General features: G+C 39.5%; 1 protein-coding gene across 4 annotated transcripts in view; it reads left to right on the forward strand.

Annotated features, from left to right (window-relative positions):
* The window catches only part of RASGRF2 (Ras protein specific guanine nucleotide releasing factor 2), a 269681-nt gene that overhangs the window by 64595 nt on the left and 185411 nt on the right, over window positions 1-19675 (forward strand). For 3 of the 4 annotated variants that reach the window (XM_055386143.2, XM_055386145.2, XM_004058629.5), the window contains exon 2: window positions 18435-18541. In XM_055386143.2, coding sequence (XP_055242118.1) covers window positions 18435-18541 — 107 coding nt within the window. Of the gene's footprint in view, window positions 1-18434; window positions 18542-19675 lie in introns of those variants that run through there. The other variant, XM_055386148.2, reaches the window with a different exon arrangement.

Raw genomic sequence — 19675 nt, forward strand, 5'->3', positions numbered from 1 at the left:
AAGCAATTATCCTGCCTCAGCCTCCCGAGTAGCTGAGATTACAGGCACCCACCACCACGCCAGGCTAATTTTTGTATTTTCAGTAGAGATGGGGTTTCGCTATGTTGGCCAGGCTGGTCTTGAACTCCTGACCTCAGGTGATCCACCCACCTCAGCCTCCCGATGTGCTGGGATTACAGGCGAGAGCCACAATGCCTGGCCTCATATGATTATTGACCTGAGGGTTTTTACTTCATTTGAAGAAAATGACTACGTAACTATCATACGGAATAAGCAGGACTGTGGTAGGGGGAGGTGGGACAACCGGAAGAACTCTGTTTTGGTTTTTGATTTTCTTTTTCAGAGCAGCTCTGTGGGGCTGGTTCTTTTCATGCTCCAGGATGAAGTCTTGGGCAGGCCCAGTGTATTTTCTGTTCACTGTAATACAATAAAAAGTTATCTGGTCACATTTTCCTTCCAGACAGTCTCAGTTTGGTGATTAATATGTCCAGCCTCAGGCAGACGAATTTAAAGTGAAAGCTTCTCCCATCCCATCCCTGGCTGGAACTTGCTGCAGGGAAGGCCGATGCCCGCTGCTGGGTCTCCTCACCAGCTTCCTGGGCTGCTCTGACTTCTCCAAGTTGGGACCCATCCAGCAGGGGTTTCCTCTGTGTGTGGTCTGAGTTTAAAGCTCAGTCTTTGGGGATGCTCCCCTTTCAAGAAGCAGGACATGCATCTCCTCTGCCCAGTCTCCTATGATCCCCCATCCCATCTCCTTGGCACTGGGTGGGATTCCTGTAGCCTCTCTGTGCTGCAGCTTCTTGCCCTGCAAGCTGCCCTCTTCGCTGTCCTTGCAGCCGGCTCTAAGACAAGCCCAGCCTGGCTTTCTCAGGTGTGGCCAACTTCTGGCCCAAAGGAAACACTCCCTTTCTACTTGCCGTTGGTGGGTGTATTACTTCTCACATGCTCCCAGACATTAGCCCTTCCTATTCTTGCACAGGCCAGGCATCAACTTGGGAGGACACAGGAACGACCCTTAGCAAGCTCCTTGGAGCTCCTCACACTAGCTTGAGGCCGAGAGAACACCCTTCCCCCTTCCCCAGGGTGTGTGTGTTGGGGCACAGGTGGTGGAAGTGGGGGACCTAGTGCACACAGTTCCCCATGAAGAAATCTATGATCTCCAAGAGTTTGGCCATTTCAAATCTAACCCTTTTATGGCCTTGAGTGAGTGAAAGTCAAAACCATTTTTAGCCACCTCCTTTCCAAGTCCAACATGGTGGTTGAGTACCTCACCTTGACACATGGCCATTGGTTTCTGTTTGTTGTCCGGAGGCAGCAGCTGAAACTGAAACACAAAGTCCCATTTTAATATTTGATTACCTTTGGCTACATTGCCCGTTATGTATAGTATGATTCTTAGATACAAAATATGGACTGCTACTGTCACTGTAGTTGGGGGCCACTGGAGGGAAAGGATCTCCAAAGTCTTTTGCTACCTCAGATTAGTTAGAAATGGTGATATTTTCCCCCCACCAAGCTAGTTTACCTATTTGGTAACCTGTTTGTATGTTTTATTTTTTTGCACGATTAAACAAACTCCCTCCCTCCCCACACAGCCCTTTCTCCCTCCTTCCTTCCCTCTTCCCTCCCTCCCTTCCTTCCTTCCATCCTTCCCTTCCTCTCCTTCCTCTCTTTCCCTCCCTTTCTCCCTTCCGTCCTTCCTCACTCCCTCTCTTCCTCCCTTCCTCCGTTCCTTCCTTTTTCCTTCCTTTCTTCTTCCTCCTATCTTCCTTTTTTTCTATTCTTCCTTTCTGTCTCCCCTTCTCTTTTTTTTTCTTCCTCTCAGGCCTCTGTTCTTTCTCCTGGCCAGTGAAGGAGACTTTCTTTCTCTCTTCTCTACTTAAGCTCCCTCAGTGGTCTCCCTAGGGCCAAGACTCTGCAATGTGTCCCCCAAGGAGCCTTTTTGCCTCTTCATCCAACATTTGCATAGGAGACGCTCCCTTCAGTCCTGTCTGGGATTTACATATGTACCCACACTGGAACTCTTGGCACACATCCTGGAACCCATGACACCAATGCCTTCACTGCACTCTCAACACTCCCAATGCACATACAAGCAGAAAAGAAATAAGTAGGTAGAAGGCAGAATAGTGAATGGGAGAGAGAATGCTTGGCAAATGGTAAAGTAACTGTTGGATAAGCCTGCAATTCCAGTCAACTTCATTAATGTAGCTAATCTAAGCAGGAAATCCAGGTAAATTAACTAAAAATTATGACTAATGAAATGGTTTGAAAAAGCTGCGTATGTATTTTTAAGGGCTGAAAAAAAAGCAGGCAACTTTTTGGAGGCAGAGGACAGGTTATATTAACTTTTTTATACTTTGAAGTCCTAATACAATGTTTTATCAGTAGTTGCAGGAGCCCAATAAACAATTATTTAATAAAAGACAGCTCAAAGTCAACCAGCTTGTGGAAGCTGAAACATTTTGGGGAAAGATTTCGTGAATAGATAAGAATGAGTGGAATTGAGTAAATCCAAGAATTTGCACGTAGGTGTTTTTCCCCCAGTTTCCTGCTTCTTATTTTTTCCCCATTTTTAAAAGTTGAGATATAAATCACATCCCATAAAATTCACCATTTTAAAGTGTACAATCCAGTGGTTTTTAGTATATTAGCCAGCTTGTGAAACCATCACCACCATCTATTTCCAGAATGCTTTCATCATTCAAAAAAGAAAACACAGTAATGGTGGATGCATGACTTTGTACATTTGTCAAAACCCATAGAACCCTAATAAACTATGGGCTTTAGTTAATAATTATGTATCAATATTTGTTCATCAACTGTAACAAACATGTCACATATATGCAAAATGTTAATAATGGGAAAAACTGTGGGGGGCGGGGATAGAGCATATGGGAGCTTCCTGTACTTTCTGTTCAGTTTTTCTGTAAACCAAATACTGTTCTAGAATGTCTGTCAATTAAAAAATAGTGATAAAGAAACTCCTCACCCATTAGCAGTCACTCTGCTCTGCCCATTCCCCTCGCTCCTGGCAACCACTTACCTGTGTTTTGTCTCTTGCATGAGTTCTTTGAAGAAGCATTTAAGCCATTTGTTTTGGTAGTTACAGTTAAGAGATTGCCGAGTGTTTCTACATTAAAATATCACATCCTTATAACTCCCATCTGCCCTTGCTCAAAACATTAGTGAAGGATGAAATATGCTTTGAAAAATTAAAATGCCATAGCTATTCATAAAAATAGGAGAAAAATGAAAATCTTGTCAGTCTAAAAGTGTAGTAAAAACATTTCTGCTATGTGAAACCTGAAGTTCCAGGTCTGTAAACTCTGCAGCAGGCAGAGTCAGCTGCGAGTTTGAAACTATGGGACAGAATCACTGAGAAGCATTCTAAGAATGGCTTGGGATCACAGTCACACTCAGAGAACTTGAACTGGGAACTATGTTGGGGTCATCCTGGAGCAACATGCATGTGGCAGCTTATCTGTAGTGGTTGAGAAATCAGTGAAAATTATAAAGAGATATACCTGCATGGAGAGGCTCAATGACTATATTGGCAATATCTGCAACATCACCATGGAGTGGGGGTGGGGAGTTGGAATTTGATCTGCCAATCAAAGAGCTGGTTCTGGTCTGGGATTCTTGAGGGTCCAGATAGATATACAGAATTGGAGGGAAATCTTCCCACTCTAGATGAGCCTGAAAACTGAGATTCTAAGACACCAGATTACCAGAAAGACATCAGAAATGCAAACAATTAGGAAATAAATTTTTCTCAATGAAATGCACATCATAAATTTTAATTTGCATTTAAAATGCAAATCATAAATTTTAATTTGCATTTAAAATGTAAATCATAAATTTTAATTTGCATTTAAAGTGCAAATCATAAATTTTAATTTGCATTTCACTGAGAAAAATTTATTTCCTAATTGTTTGTATTTCTCATGTCTTTCTGGTAATCTGGTGTTTTAGAATCTCAGTTTTCAGGCTCATCTAGAGTGGGAAGATTTCCCTCCAATTCTATATATCTATCTGGCCCCTGAAGATGAGATATAATTTAAAAAGTACATTTGGGACTCATAAAGATATGGAAATAGCATCCATGAAAAGGACAAGAAATTATAAAACAAAAACAGGTAGCTGTGAATCAAGGACAGGTAGATATGAAAATGATTCTACCAGAAGCCATGAAAATAAAAAATTTGCTATTAAAATAAAAATAACTTGGGAGGTTCCAAGATGGCCGAATAGGAACAGCTCCAGTCTACAGCTCCCAGGGTGAGCGACGCAGAAGACAGGTGATTTCTGCATTTCCAACTGAGGTACCAGGTTCGTCTCACTGGGGCTTGTCAGACAGTGGGTGCAGCCCATGGAGCATGAACAGAAGCAGGGCAGGGCATCACCTCACCCGGGAAGTGCAAGGGGTCGGGGAATTCCCTTTCCTAGCCAAGGGAAGCCCTGCCAGATGGTACCTGGAAAATTGGGACACTCCCAACCTAACACTGCACTTTTCCAATGGTCTTAGCAAACAGCACACCAGGAGATTATATCCCACGCCTGACTTGGAGGGTCCCATGCCCATGGAGCCTCACTCACTGCTAGCACAGCAGCCTGAGATTGGACTGCAGGGCAGCAGTGAGGCTGGGGTAGGGGTGTCTGCCATTGCTGAGGCTTGAGTAGGTAAACAAAGTAGCTGGGAAGCTCTAACTGGGTGGAGCCCACCGCAGCCCAAGGAGGCCTGCCTGCCTCTGTTGACTCCACCTCTGAGGGCAGGGCATAGCTGAACAAAAGGCAGCAGAAACTTCTTCAGACTTAAACATCCCTGTCTGACAGCTTTGAAGAGAGTAGTGGTTCTCCCAGCACACAATTTGAGATCTGAGACAGACAGACTGCCTCCTCAACTTGGTCCCTGACCCCCGAGTAGCCCAACTGGGAGACATCTCCCAGTAGGGGCTGACTGACACCTCATACGGCCGGGTGCCCCTCTGAGATGAAGCTTCCACAGGAAGGATCAGGCAGCAACATTTACTGTTCTGCAATATTTGCTGTTCTGCAGCCTCCGCTGGTGATACACAGGCAAACAGGGTCTGGAGTGAACCTCCAGCAAACTCCAACATACCTGCAGCTGAGGGTCCTGACTGTTAGAAGGAAAACTAACAAACAGAAAGGACACCCACACCAAAACCCCATCTGTACATCACCATCTTCAAAGACCAAAGGTAGATAAAACCACAAAGATGGGGAGAAACAAGAGCAGAAAAGCTGAAAATTATAAAAATCAGAGCACTTCTCCTCCAAAGGAATGCAGCTCCTCGCCAGCAATGGAGCAAAGCTGGACAGAGAATGACTTTGATGAGTTGAGAGAAGAAGTCTTCAGACGACTGGTAATAACAAACTTCTCCGAGCTAAAGGAGGATGTTTGAACCCAACACAAAGAAGCTAAAAACCTTGAAAAAAGATTAGATGAATGGCTATCTAGAATAAACAATGTAGAGAAGACCTTAAATGACCTGATGGAGCTGAAAACCATGGCACGAGAACTATGTGAGGAATGCACAGGCTTCAGTAGCCAATTTGATCAAGTGGAAGAAAGGGTATCAGTGATTGAAGATCAAATAAATGAAATGAAGTGAGAAGAGAAGTTTAGAGAAAAAAGAGTAAAAAGAAACAAAGCCTCCAAAAACTATGGGACTATGTGAAACAAAATCTACGTCTGATTGGTGTACGTGAAAGTGACGGGGAGAATGGAACCAAGTTGGAAAACACTCTTCAGGATACTACCCAGGAGAACTTCCCCAATCTAGCAAGGCAGGCCAACGTTCAAATTCAGGAAATACAGAGAGTGCCACAAAGATACTCCTCGAGAAGAGCAACTCCAAGACACATAATTGTCAGATGCACCAAAGTTGAAATGAAGGAAAAAATATTGAGGGCAGCCAGAGAGTAAGGTCAGGTTACCCACAAAGGGAAGCCCATCAGATTAACAGCGGATCTCTCGGCAGAAATTCCACAAGCCAGAGGACAGTGGGAGCCATTATTCAACATTCTTAAAGAAAAGAGTTTTCAACCCAGAATCTCATATCCAGCCAAACTAAGCTTCATAACTGAAGGAGAAATAAAATCCTTTGCAGATAAGCAAATGCTGAGAGATTTTGTCACCACCAGGCCTGCCTTACAAGAGCTTCTGAAGGAAGCACTAAACATGGAAAGGAACAACCAGCAACTGCAAAAACAGGCCAAATTGTAAAGACCATCAATGCTAGGAAGAAACCGCATCAACTAAGGAGCAAAATAACCAGCTAACATCATAATGACAGGATCAGATTCACACATAACAATATTCACCTTAAATGTAAATGGGCTAAATGCTCCAATTAAAACACACAGACTGGCAAATGGATAAAGAGTCAAGACCCATCAGTGTGCTGTATTCAGGAGACCCATCTCATGTGCAGAGACACATATAGGCTCAAAATAAAGGGATGGAGGAAGATCTACCAAGAAAATGGAAAACAAAAAAAAGGCAGAGGTTGCAATCCTAGTCTCTGATAAAACAGACTTTAAACCAACAAAGATCAAAAGAGACAAAGAAGGCCATTACATAATGGTAAAGGGATCAATTCAACACGAGGAGCTAACTATCCTAAATATATATGCGCCCAATCCAGGAGCACCCAGATTCATAAAGCAACTCCTTAGAGACCTACAAAGAGACTTAGACTCCCACACAATAATAATGGGAGACTTTAACACCCCAATGTCAACATTAAACAGATCAATGAGACAGAAAGTTAACAAGGATATCCAGGAATTGAACTCAGCTCTGCACCAAGCAGACCTAATAGACATCTACAGAACTCTACACCCCAAATCAACAGAATGTGCATTCTTCTCAGCACCACTTAACACATATTCCAAAATTGACACATAATTGGAAGTAAAACACTTCTCAGCAAATGTAAAAGAACAGAAATTATAACAAACTGTCTCTCAGACCACAGTGCACTCAAACGAGAACTCAGGATTAAGAAACTCACTCAAAACCACTCAACTACATGGAAAATGAACAACCCGCTCCTGAATGACTACTGGGTAAATAAAAAAATAAAGGCAGAAATAAAGATGTTCTTTGAAACCAATGAGAACAAAGACACCACACACCCAAATCTCTGGGACACATTTAAAGCAGTGTGTATAGGAAAATTTATAGCACTAAATGCCCACAAGAGAAAGCAGGAAAGATCTAAAATTGACACCCTAACATCACAATTAAAAGAACTAGAGAAGCAAGAGCAAACACATTCAAAAGCCAGCAGAAGGCAAAAAATAACTAAGATCAGAGCAGAACTGAAGGAGATAGAGACATAAAATACTCTTCAAAAAATCAATGAATCCAGGAGCTGGTTTTTTGAAAAGATCAACAAAATTGATAGACCGCTAGCAAGACTAATAAAGAAGAAAAGAGAGAAGAATCAAATAGACACAATAAAAAATGATAAAGGGGATATCACCATCGATCCCACAGAAATACAAACTACCACCAAAGAATACTATAAACACCTCTCTGCAAATAAACTCGAAAATCTAGAAGAAATGGATAAATTCCTGGACACATACACCGTCCCAAGACTAAACCAGGAAGAAGTGGAATCCCTGAATAGACCAATAACAGGCTCTGAAATTGAGGCAATAATTAATAGCCTACCAACCAAAAAAAGTCCAGGACCAGACAGATTCACAGCCGAATTCTACCAGAGGTACAAAGAGGAGATGGTACCATTTCTGAAACTATTCCAATCAACAGAAAAAGAGGGAATCCTCCCTAACTCATTTTATGAGGCTAGCATCATCTTGATACCAAAGCCTGGCAGAGACACAACAAAAAAAGAGAATTTTAGACCAATATCCCTGATGAACATCGATGTAAAAATCCTCAATAAAATACTGGCAAACCAAATTCAGCAGCACATCAAAAAGCTTATCCACCACAATCAAGTTGGCTTCATCCCTGGGATGCAAGGCTGGTTCAACATATGCAAATCAATAAACGTAATCCAGCATATAAACAGAAGCAAAGACAAAAACCACATGATTATCTCAATAGTTGCAGAAAAGGCCTTTGACAAAATTCAACAGCTCTTCATGCTAAAACCTCTCAATAAACTAGGTATTGATGGGACATATCTCAAAATAATAAGAGCTATTTATGACAAACCCACAGCCAATATCACACTGGATGGGCAAAACCTGGAAGCATTCCCTTTGAAAACTGGCACAAGACAGGGATGCCCTCTCTCACCACTCCTATTCAACATAGTGTTGGAAGTTCTGGCCAGGGCAATCAGGCAGGAGAAAGAAATAAAGGGTATTCAATTAGGAAGAGAGGAAGTCAAATTGTCCCTGTTTGCAGATGACATGATTGTATATTTAGAAAACCCCATCATCTCAGCTCAAAATCTCCTTAAGCTGATAAGCAACATCAGCAAAGTCTCAGGATACAAAATCAATGTGCAAAAATCACAAGCATTCCTATACACCAATAACAGGCAAACAGAGAGCCAAATCATGAGTGAACTCCCATTCACAATTGCTTCAAAGAGAATAAAATACCTAGGAATCCAACTTACAAGGGATGTGAAGGACCTCTTCAAGGAGAACTACAAACCACTGCTCAACGAAATAAAAGAGGACACAAACAAATGGAAGAACATTCCATGCTCATGGATAGGAAGAATCAATATCGTGAAAATGGCCATACTGCCCAAGGTAATTTATAGATTCAATGCCATCCCCATCAAGCTACCAATGACTTTCTTCACAGAATTGGAAAAAACTACTTTGAAGTTCATATAGAACCAAAAAAGAGCCCGCATTGCCAAGACAATCCTAAGCCAAAAGAACAAAGTTGGAGGCATCGTGCTACCTGACTTCAAACTATACTACAAGGCTACAGTCACCAAAACAGCATGGTACTGGTACCAAAACAGAGACCAATGGAACAGAACAGAGCCCTCAGAAATAATACCACACATCTACAGCCATCTACAACCCCACATCTACAACCATCTGATCTTTGACAAACCTGACAAAAACAAGCAATGGGGAAAGGATTCCCTATTTAATAAATGGTGCTGGGAAAACTGGCTAGCCATATGTGGAAAGCTGAAACTGGATCCCTGCCTTACACCTTATACAAAAATTAATTCAAGATGGATTAAAGACTTAAAAGTTAGACCTAAAACCATAAAAACCCTAGAAGAAAACCTAGGCAGTACCATTCAGGACATAGGCATGGGCAAGGACTTCATGTCTAAAACACCAAAAGCAATGGCAACAAAAGCCAAAATTGACAAATGGGATCCAATTAAACTCAAGAACTTCTGCACAGCAAAAGAAACTACCATCAGAGTGAACAGGCAACCTACAGAATGGGAGAAAATTTTTACAATCTACCCATCTGACAAATGGCTAATATCCAGAATCTACAAGGAACTTAAACAAATTCACAAGAAAAAAATCAAACAACCCCATCAAAAAGTGGGTGAAGGATATGAACAGACACTTCTCAAAAGAAGACATTTATGCAGCCAACAGACACATGAAAAAATGCTCATCATCACTGGCCGTCAGAGAAATGCAAATCAAAACCACAATGAGATACCATCTCACACCAGTTAGAATGGCGATCATTAAAAAGTCAGGAAACACACTTCTCAAAAGAAGACATTTATGCAGCCAAAAAACACATGAAAAAATGCTCACCATCACTGGCCATCAGAGAAATGCAAATCAAAACCACAATGAGATATCATCTCACACCAGTTAGAATGACAATCATTAAAAAGTCAGGAAACAACAGGTGCTGGAGAGGATGTGGAGAAATAGGAACACTTTTACACTGTTGGTGGCACTGTAAACTAGTTCAACCATTGTGGAAGACAGTGTGGCGATTCCTCAGGGATCTAGAACTAGAAATACCATTTGACCCAGCCATCCCATTACTGGGTATATACCCAAAGGACTATAAATCATGCTGCTATAAAGACACATGCACATGTATGTTTATTGCGGCACTATTCACAATAGCAAAGACTTGGAACCAACCCAAATGTCCAACAATGATAGACTGGATTAAGAAAATGTGGCACATATACACCACAGAATACTATGCAGCCATAAACAATGATGAGTTCATGTCCTTTGTAGGGACATGGATGAAATTGGAAATCATCACTCTCAGTAAACTATCACAAGAACAAAAAACCAAACACCACATATTCTCACTCATAGGTGGAAATTGAACAATGAGAACATATGGACACAGGAAGGGGAACATCACACTCTGGGGACTGTTGTGGGGTGGGGGGGGGAGGGATAGCATTGGGAGGTATACCGAATGCTAGATGACGAGTTAGTGGGTGCAGTGCACCAGCATGGCACATGTATACATATGTAACAAACCTGCACATTGTGCACATGTACCCTAAAACTTAAAGTTTAATAAAAATTAAAAAAAAGTCAGGAAACAACAGGTGCTGGAGAGGATGTGGAGAAATAGAAACTCTTTTACACTGTTGGTGGGACTGTAAACTAGTATAACTATTGTGGTGATTCCTCAAGGATCTAGAACTAGAAATACCATTTGACCCAGCCATCCCATTACTGTGTATATACCCAAAGGATTATAAATCATGCTGCTATAAAGACACATGCACACGTATGTTTACTGCAGCACTATCCACAATAGCAAAGACTTGGAACCAACCCAAATGTCCATCAATGATAGACTGGATTAAGAAAATGTGGCACATATACACCACAGAATACTATGCAGCCATAAAAAATGATGAGTTCATGTCCTTTGCAGTGACATAGATGAAGCTGGAAACCATTATTCTGTGCATGCTATCACAAGGACAGAAAACCAAACACCGCGTGTTCTCACTCATAGGTGGGAATTGAACAATGAGAACACTTGGACATAGGGTGGGGAACATTACACACCGGGGCCTGTCGTGGGGTGGGGCGAGTGGGGAGGGATAGCATTAGGAGATATACCTAATGTAAATGACAAGTTAATGGGTGCAGCACACCAACATGGCACATGCATACATATGTAACAAACCTGCATGTTGTGCACATGTATCCTAGAACTTAAAGTATAATTAAAACAAAATTAAAAAAAAAACTTAATAGACTGGCTAAGTTTATGCTAGATACAGCTGAATAGAGAATTGGTGAATTAGAAGAAACTCTTAGATAATTCAATACAGTGAACAGAGAGATAAAGAAATGGAAAATACGAATGTAAAGGTGTTGTTAAGGCATATAGGCAGTGGATTGAAAGATTCAAACATGCATCCTATGGGAGTTACAGAAAGAAGGAATAGGGGGCATGGCAAATTAGTAATATTTGAAGAGATTGTGGCTGAGAACTCAAGCACTGAATTCAAGAAGCTAGAACTGCAGAACAAATATCCAAATAACAGATGTAAAAAGGAATATGGAGAAGAAATTAATAAAACAGAAAAACAACAACAATAATCAAGAAGTCCTACTTATTTCAGAAGACATTTTTAGAATTACCATTTTTTTAAAAAGGCACAAATAATATTAAACATGGAGAAAATGTACCAACAAATGTTATGAAGAAAATAATTTGAAAACTTAGATGAAAAGGATAATTTAGAGGCAAATGTTTTTCATTTTGGTCTTTTTTCTTTTCCTGGTACTTACCTTCATATTTTAAAATAATATGCTTATAGAGGTATTTCTTGGGTTATGAATTTTAAATATTTCCTGGTGAACTGTTATAGTCATTGCGGATTTAGCTCTATTTTCCTCCTGCCATCTTCTTACCTTCTGCCTCCCACTCTCCTGTTCTGTATATATAATTATGTCAATAATTTTGGTAAAATCAGTAATTTTGATTAACACTATGATGGAAATATTGTTATTAATTAATTGTTATTAACACTATCATTGGAAATATTGTTTACTGCATAGCCAAATAATATACACTATTTTTACTTTTCTAGATAAGTTTGTGTTTTCTTCCTGGAATTAATAATTGCCACCCCCCACATCCAATTTGCTTAGTTTTCTATTTGTATGTCCTTATTTTTTGATAAATATTTTAATATATCTGTGCCACTCTTAACTATAATTTTTTCACCAAATACTTAAGGACATTGTATACCTATTCCAGATATTTTATCAATTTTTTTTAATCCCTAGTGGCTTCCCTTCTAGATACTCCCATCTTGTCCAAATTGGGCTGATTTCTGTCTGGATCTTCTGTACAGCTGTCATTCAGAGATTTTCCTATGTTACATTCCTGTGTTGGAACCATAGTTTCCTGAGCCCTCTGTATTTCTATTTCTTAGTTAATCCCTTTATTTGCAAAAGAATACATACAAGGACTTCCTTAGGAAGGGATTTGTATTAGTTCGTTCTCATGCTGCTAATAAAGACATACCCGAGACTGGGTAATTTACAAAGAAAGGAGATTTAATGGACTCACAGTTCCATGTGTCTGGGGTAGCCTCACAATCATGGCAGAAGATGAAGGAAGAGCAAAGGGATGTCTTACATAGCAGTCACAAAAGAGAGAGCTTGTGCAAGGCAACTCCCATTTACAAAACTATCAGATCTCATGAGAATTATTCACTATCATGAGAACAGTATGGGAGAAGCCACCCCCATGATTCAATTATCTCTCACCAGATCCACACAACACATGAGAATTATGGGAGCTTACAATTCAAGATGAGATTTGGGTGGGGACACAGCCAAACCATATCAGGATTCTACAAGGAATATTTTTCAAACTGTTAAAAAATATGTATTCTGCCCTAATACTTGATTGGTAGTTTAGTTGAATATAGAATTCTATGTGGAATATATTTTTTCCTCATGATATTAAAGGTGTTGCTCTACTTTCTTCCAGCAACTTCAATGCTATCCTAATTTCACATCCTTTTTATGTGGCTTCTTTATTTTATGTCTCTCTCTGGAAGATTGTAGGATCCTCTTTTTGTCAGTCCTCTTCTGAAATTTCATGATGATGTCCCTTTGTGTGGATCTTTAGTTATTTGTTTTAAATTTATTACACAATGTTAAGATACAAATATAAAGAAAGTTTAATATTTGTGTACTTTCACTCAACCTGGGATATAAAAAGATCAATACAAAATTGTTTATGTGAAATGATTGAGAGAAAGAGATTACAAATGAGGCAAAAAATGTTAAAAGGTGCACGTAGGTGAAGTCTTTATTGTGCTCTCGGAACATTTTTGAAGATTAAAAAAAGTCAAAATAAAAAGGTTTTTTTTAAGAAGAAAAATTCAGTTGAAATCCCATGTACCCCTCCTTGAAACCTCTTGCTATCCTTTCTCCCCTAGAGAAACCCATTATCTTCAGTTTAATGTTTATGTTTCCTTGTACTTCTTTATATTTTTCTAACTATATACATATCTAAAAATAGCTTGATATGCATAGTTTTAAGCCTTATGGAAATGATATCATACTGTATATAGTCAGAAAGATTTTTTGCTCAACATTGAGTTGGTTCATCTATGCTGTTCCTTGTAGCTCTAATTATTCATTTTAATTGCTTTATGATATATAATTATACAGATATGCCTTGTAGTATTTATCCTTTCTCCTGTTGGTGGACATTTAGATTGATTCCAGTTTTTTTGTAATTATAAAATGTGATATGTTTACTTGTACCAATATGTGATTGTTTCTTTATGGTATATGTGGAGGAGGGATATTGCTAAGGTGAGAGGATATGTGCATCATCAGCTTTGCCAGGTTTTGTCAAATTGCTTTCCAAAGGGCTTGTGCCAATTTGTGCAGCCATAGTATATAATTCTTTCCAGTGCTGTCTCCTTGTCAACAGTATTGTCAGGTGTTTCAATTTCTGTCCATCTAATGGGAATGAACTTTTTTTTTTCAGTTTTCATTTCCCTGATTATGAGTACAATTAAATGTCTTTTAAAATTTATTAATCATTTCTGTCTCATCGTCTGGGTATGGTGTGTTCATATCCTTTGCCTGTATTTATATTGAGTTTTAAAAAAATATTGATTTGTAAATATTTGCTTTTTTTTTTTTTTTTTTTTTTGTAGAGATGGGGTCTCTCTATGTTGCCTAGGCTGAAGTGCAGTGGTGGAACCATGGCAAACTGCAGTCTCAAACTCTTGGCCTCAAGCAGTCCTCCTGCCTCAGCCTCCCAGGCAGCTGAGACCACAGGTGCATGACACCATATCTGGCTAATTTTTAAATTTTCTGTAGAGATGGGGCTTTGCCATGTTGCCCAGGCTGGTCTCAAGCTCCTGGACTCAAGCAGTCCTCCTGCCTTGGCGCCTCAAATTGCTAGGATTACAAGCATGAGCCCCTGTGCCCAGCCTATATTCTTGACACTAATTTTTTTCAGTAAAATGTGTTGCAAGTATGTCTTTCAAATCTGTGGCTTGTCTTTTCACTTTTATGGGTATCATTTGTTGTATAAAAGTTTTACATTTTAATGCAATCAACATTTTCAATCTTTTTATGATTTGGGCTTTGTGTCTTGTTTAACAAATACTTTTCCATCCCAAGATCATAAAGATATTCTCTTATATTACTTTCTAAAAGTTTTAAAGTTTTACTTTTACCAGGATTTGACTCTTCCTTAGAATTAGATAATAAAATTTTTCTCCTTAGCCTATTCATATGGTAAGTTATATTAAAAGATTTCCTAGTATTTTACTGTATTTTGATTTTTCCAACTTTCTGATAGGCTTATGTTTAAAAATTGAGTTACTGTAAAAGTGATTTAAAAGGGATATACCTAAAATATAAAAAGAGAACATTAAAAATAAAGTGATAGAAGAGACATAATAAGTAAACACTAACCAAAAGACAAAATTAGACTATGATGCCAAATGTATAATTTGGGCTAAAGAGGGCCACTATATCAATAAAATATTTAATTCATTAGAAAGTGTAGCAGGTCTAAACTTGTCCACACCCAATAATCTATATTATGCATTAAAACATGTAAAGCAAAAACTGACAGAACAAATGGAAAAAAATGTAAAGTGCCCCATTACATTGGATTTTAAAATGGCTCTCATTAATATAAACATAAATCAAAAAAGAAAAAACAATATAGAGCATATGCATCTTTCAACTTATGAACTATATAGACCTTTATACATAAAAGTAATACAACCACAGAGGTTGTAAATATTAGTAAATCCATTAATATAACTTACCATATGTATAGGCTAAGGAGAAAAACCACATGATTATATTTATTAATGATATTATCCTTTTTATACAAATTGCTTATATTTTTCCCACATGTCTTTATGCATTGCTTACGGTAGTTTTGTTATGCGGAAGTGTTTTATTTTTGTGTAATCAAATCATTAGTCTTAATGCTTCCGGATTTCGAGTCCTAGTTAGGACAGTTTGTCCTATTCAGAGGTATAGTGTCATTCACTCATTTAAAAAAATACTCCTATGGCTTAATTTTTTTTACATTAACTTTTTTGTTTGTTTGTTTTGAGACAGGGTCTTGCTCTGTTGCCCAGGCTAGACTGCAGTGGCCCAATTACTGCTCACTGCACCCTGCAGCCTTGACTTCCTGGGCTCAAGCAATCCTTCCACCTCAGCCTCCTGAGTAGCTGGGACTATAGGCATATGCCACCATGCCTAGTCAATGTTTTCATTTTTATTTTTGTAGAAACAGGGTCTCATTATATTTCCCAGGATGATCTCAAACTCCTGGGCTCAAGCGATCCTCCTGTCTCAGCCTCCAAAAGTGGTGTGATTACAGGTGTGAGCCACCATGCTTAATTTATTTTTTTAAGTGACTTGATACTATTCCTCAATTAGGGAAATGGAATTGTTGGGAAATAAGCAGAAGAGGAATAAGATACTTTATAATGTCTTACTACTACTGATAGTAATATTATAACTAGTATTTGATATTGTTGTAATAATTATCAATACAATAGAGCATTAACGTTTCTGATGCATTTGGAAATTATCCTGGTGTATGGTAGAGATGGGGGAGAGTTTTTCTAGTCTCTGTTACACGGAGGTGGTAACCCTTCATATGTCCTGATGTTATGCATGGATCTTAGCTCCAACTTGGTGCCCTGCACAGGGCCAAGACCATGGGGGCCAAGGCCCCCACCCCCTTGGATGTTAGAACCTTGGTTCCTGTGCTTTTTGCTATGGCTTTGCCTCTCATTTTTGTTTCTACACCTGAGGATTCCTTTTTTCTCCCCCTGCTTTAGCTTGATGTATGTTTCACCCAGTTTGGGATTTTCCTTCAGCTTGGTTTACTGCTTTGCCATACTTTGGTTCACAGTGGTTAGGAACTTGTAGAGGACATATCCTAAGGGACTTGGAAATAAAATGGGGTAGAGATGAGCATTAACTCTGGAAGCACTATTAGTTTTTCTGGATCTAGTGGCTTGTTTTAAAGCATTTTGAAACTTTATAGGCTAGAGCATATCTTCAGATAGCCCATGTGTTCAATTACGACTTAAAAATGTCTGAGATTGGCCAGGCACAGTGGCTCACGCCTGTAATCCCAGCATTTTGGGAGGCTGAGGTGGGCAGATCACCAGGTCAGAAGTTCGAGACCAGCCTGACCAACATGGTGAAACTTCGTTTCTACCAGAAATACAAAAAGTAGCCAGGCGTGGTGGCACATGCCTGTAATCCTAGCTACTCAGGAGGCTGAGGCAGGAGAATCACTTGAACCAGGGAGACGGAGGTTGCAATGAGCTGAGATCACGCCACTGCACTCCAGCCTGGGAGACAGAGCAAGACTCCGTCTCAAAAAAAAAAAAAAAAAAAAAAAAAAATCTGAGATTGTACTGACTGATCGTGATCTACTGGGTGTACTGTTATTCGTGAATATTGCCGAAGGGCAATGCATCTTCAACTCAAGACATCTGTCACTTTGTCTAATTCAAAGCACACTCTAAACTCAATATACATATATATTTCTGCGTATTTTACATGAGAATTCTCCACATCTTAACATAGATTATTCCAAGCTGATTGTAAAAAATTTCTGTTTTAGAACTGTGATCTGAGGACTCTGCTTGTTGTAAAGTTCCCCATTCCATGTCTGTCTTTGCTGGAACATGTAGTGGTTTAGTAAACTAGCATGAGTTTGGGAGTCTTTGAATCTTGGTTATATGATTATCTCTGTTGTGGAATCCTGAGAAGCCATTTACAAATTTTTATCTTCGTATTTATAGTATAAAATTGTCCCTTTTTTGGTGCACAGTTCTATGAATGTAAACACATGCTTGGATTTGCGTAACCTCCATAATCAGTATGCAGAACCATTTTATCACTGCGTAAGCTCCCTTATGCGATTCCTTTGTGGTCACACACTTCCACCCCTGACCTCTGGAAACCCCTGATCTGTTCTCTATCCCTATTTTACGAATATCACACAACAGGAATCATATATAGTATGTAACCTTTTGAGACTGACTTTTCTATTCAACCTGATGCTTTTGCTCCATGTTATTGTTTTTATCAAGAATTCTTCTTTTTTTTAATTGCTGAGTAGCATTGCATTGTTTGGATGTATTGCATTTATTTATTCACTCACCGATTAAAGGATATTTAGGTTGTTTCCAGTTTTTGGTGATTATGAATAAGGCTTATATGAGAGAAATTATTTTACCCCTGATAAATGCCAGTATTTTCCCTACTTGAGCCCAGTTCCTTTCATCCAACAATAACTTACGTTACACCTCTACCAAAAAGAAATTCTGATCACATCTTGACCCCTAGGATGGCAATTACATTTCCTTTCCCGCGTCAAGTATGCATTCTGGAATACTGTGTTGAACAGAATTGCAAGGCTACCTCTGGGAAAACAGGGGTATAAGCAATTGATGACATCTGCTAAGGTTGCAGAAGAGGCAAATGGCAGCAATTGGACTGCATAATTATAGGCATATTGCTTCCCAGAATGGAGAACAGATATAGAATAGAACAGATAATAAAATTAGCTAGTGCAGTGATGTAGACTTCTGCATTCCTGCAGCTTTATCACACCACAAAAAAGGAAAACCTTTTGGAAAATATCATATTACCTTTCATTTATCTGCATAGCCGAATTTGTGCAATATTCTTTTTTGTACATTATAGAAAGGTACATTAAAGGAGTGTTAAGGGTTGACCCTTACTGAGGTGTGTTAAGATGCAGTCCGTGGTATCTTCTAGGTGCAGAGTCGTTGCCAACTGGACCCAGAGTGAAATGTTACATTTTGAAATAAAATTTGCATAAGCACTGATGCATTTTGTAAATATATACCCTTTGTAGGCAAATACTGTGTTATTATGCTGTTGTGCTTGAAAAATAGAACTAAATTTTTTGTGTTTTTTTTTCTTTCCAGTATTACTTTACTGTTCTTTTTGGCCATGAAGGTCAGAAGCCACTGGAGCTGCGCTGTGAGGAGGAGCAGGATGGTAAAGAGTGGATGGAGGCCATTCACCAAGCCAGGTATAGGCTCAGTCTTCCTGTGTAGTACTTGATTGTCTGGGTCCTGCATTGGGGTTATCACTGTTGGTGGCAGTTTTGGAAGAACTTGCAACTCTAAGATGAGTTTTCTCCTGGTACCTGTTCCTTAGTCATGTGTGAGGTCATTATCTGAGCTTTCCATGGCTACATTCCAGCTAAAGATTAATGGTAATAGATACAATGATAATAATAAGTAGTAGTAGTAGTCACTTTTGTGGATTTCTTCCTGTCTGCCAAGGACTATCATATGTGCTTTTCAATTACAGAATGTATTGAATTTATTGACTCACTTACTCTGTCAACAATCGGCAAGAGGGGCATTATAATTCCCCCCTGTCTGCAGATAAGGAAACTGAGGCCTGGAAAGTTAGTTTTCCTGCCTGAGGTCACACAGCTAGTAAGCCACAGAGCTGGGATATGGCCCTAGCCTAGCCCACATTTGTAAACCCTGCTCTGTGCATCTTGGTTATCAAAAGAAGGGGATGACATCCTCTATTTAAAGAAACAGAACAGTGTGATTTCGCTTCCCCCTAAGAAACATCAGGAAGGTGGAAATGTGTGTACAGGGTCTTAAACGGGAACTAGAAATCTGAAAGAGATACAAGGCAGGTCCCTCTCTTTTATTTTCCTATTCAATCCCTAAACCTGGTTCAGTTTTGTTTCCCATGGCTCTCAAGCTCTTGCTTTTTGTCTGTCCACTCCCTAATCCAGGCTGTTGCTCCACTACTCCCTGCTCTCTTGTCTTGCTCATCTCTTGGGTATTTTGGGGCAACACTCTAGCTGTGGCATGCTTTCTTTTTCTTCACCTGATGAGCCTTCCCTTCTCCATCTGTCTGTTCCTCCCTCTACCACTCCCGCCCTGAGACATCTCCCTGCAAGTCAGCCCTCACTGGCGCCCTCTTCAAATGGCTGCAGCACTTGCATTGTGTACTGCACGTGGGCGATTTAGCAATTCTGGTTATCATTACTTTTTTAATATAGTGAATGTGTTAGATTTCTGTTTCCTGTGTGGGATTGTATACACCTTGAGAATGAGGAGAGGGATTGGGGCACATTCATGTCTGAGTGAAGCGCATTGCTAATTATGTAGTAGGTGATCAGGAGATTTCTTCAGTT

The sequence above is a fragment of the Gorilla gorilla genome, chromosome 4 (assembly GCF_029281585.2).
Source record: "Gorilla gorilla gorilla isolate KB3781 chromosome 4, NHGRI_mGorGor1-v2.1_pri, whole genome shotgun sequence".
Taxonomy (NCBI): Eukaryota; Metazoa; Chordata; class Mammalia; order Primates; family Hominidae; genus Gorilla; species Gorilla gorilla.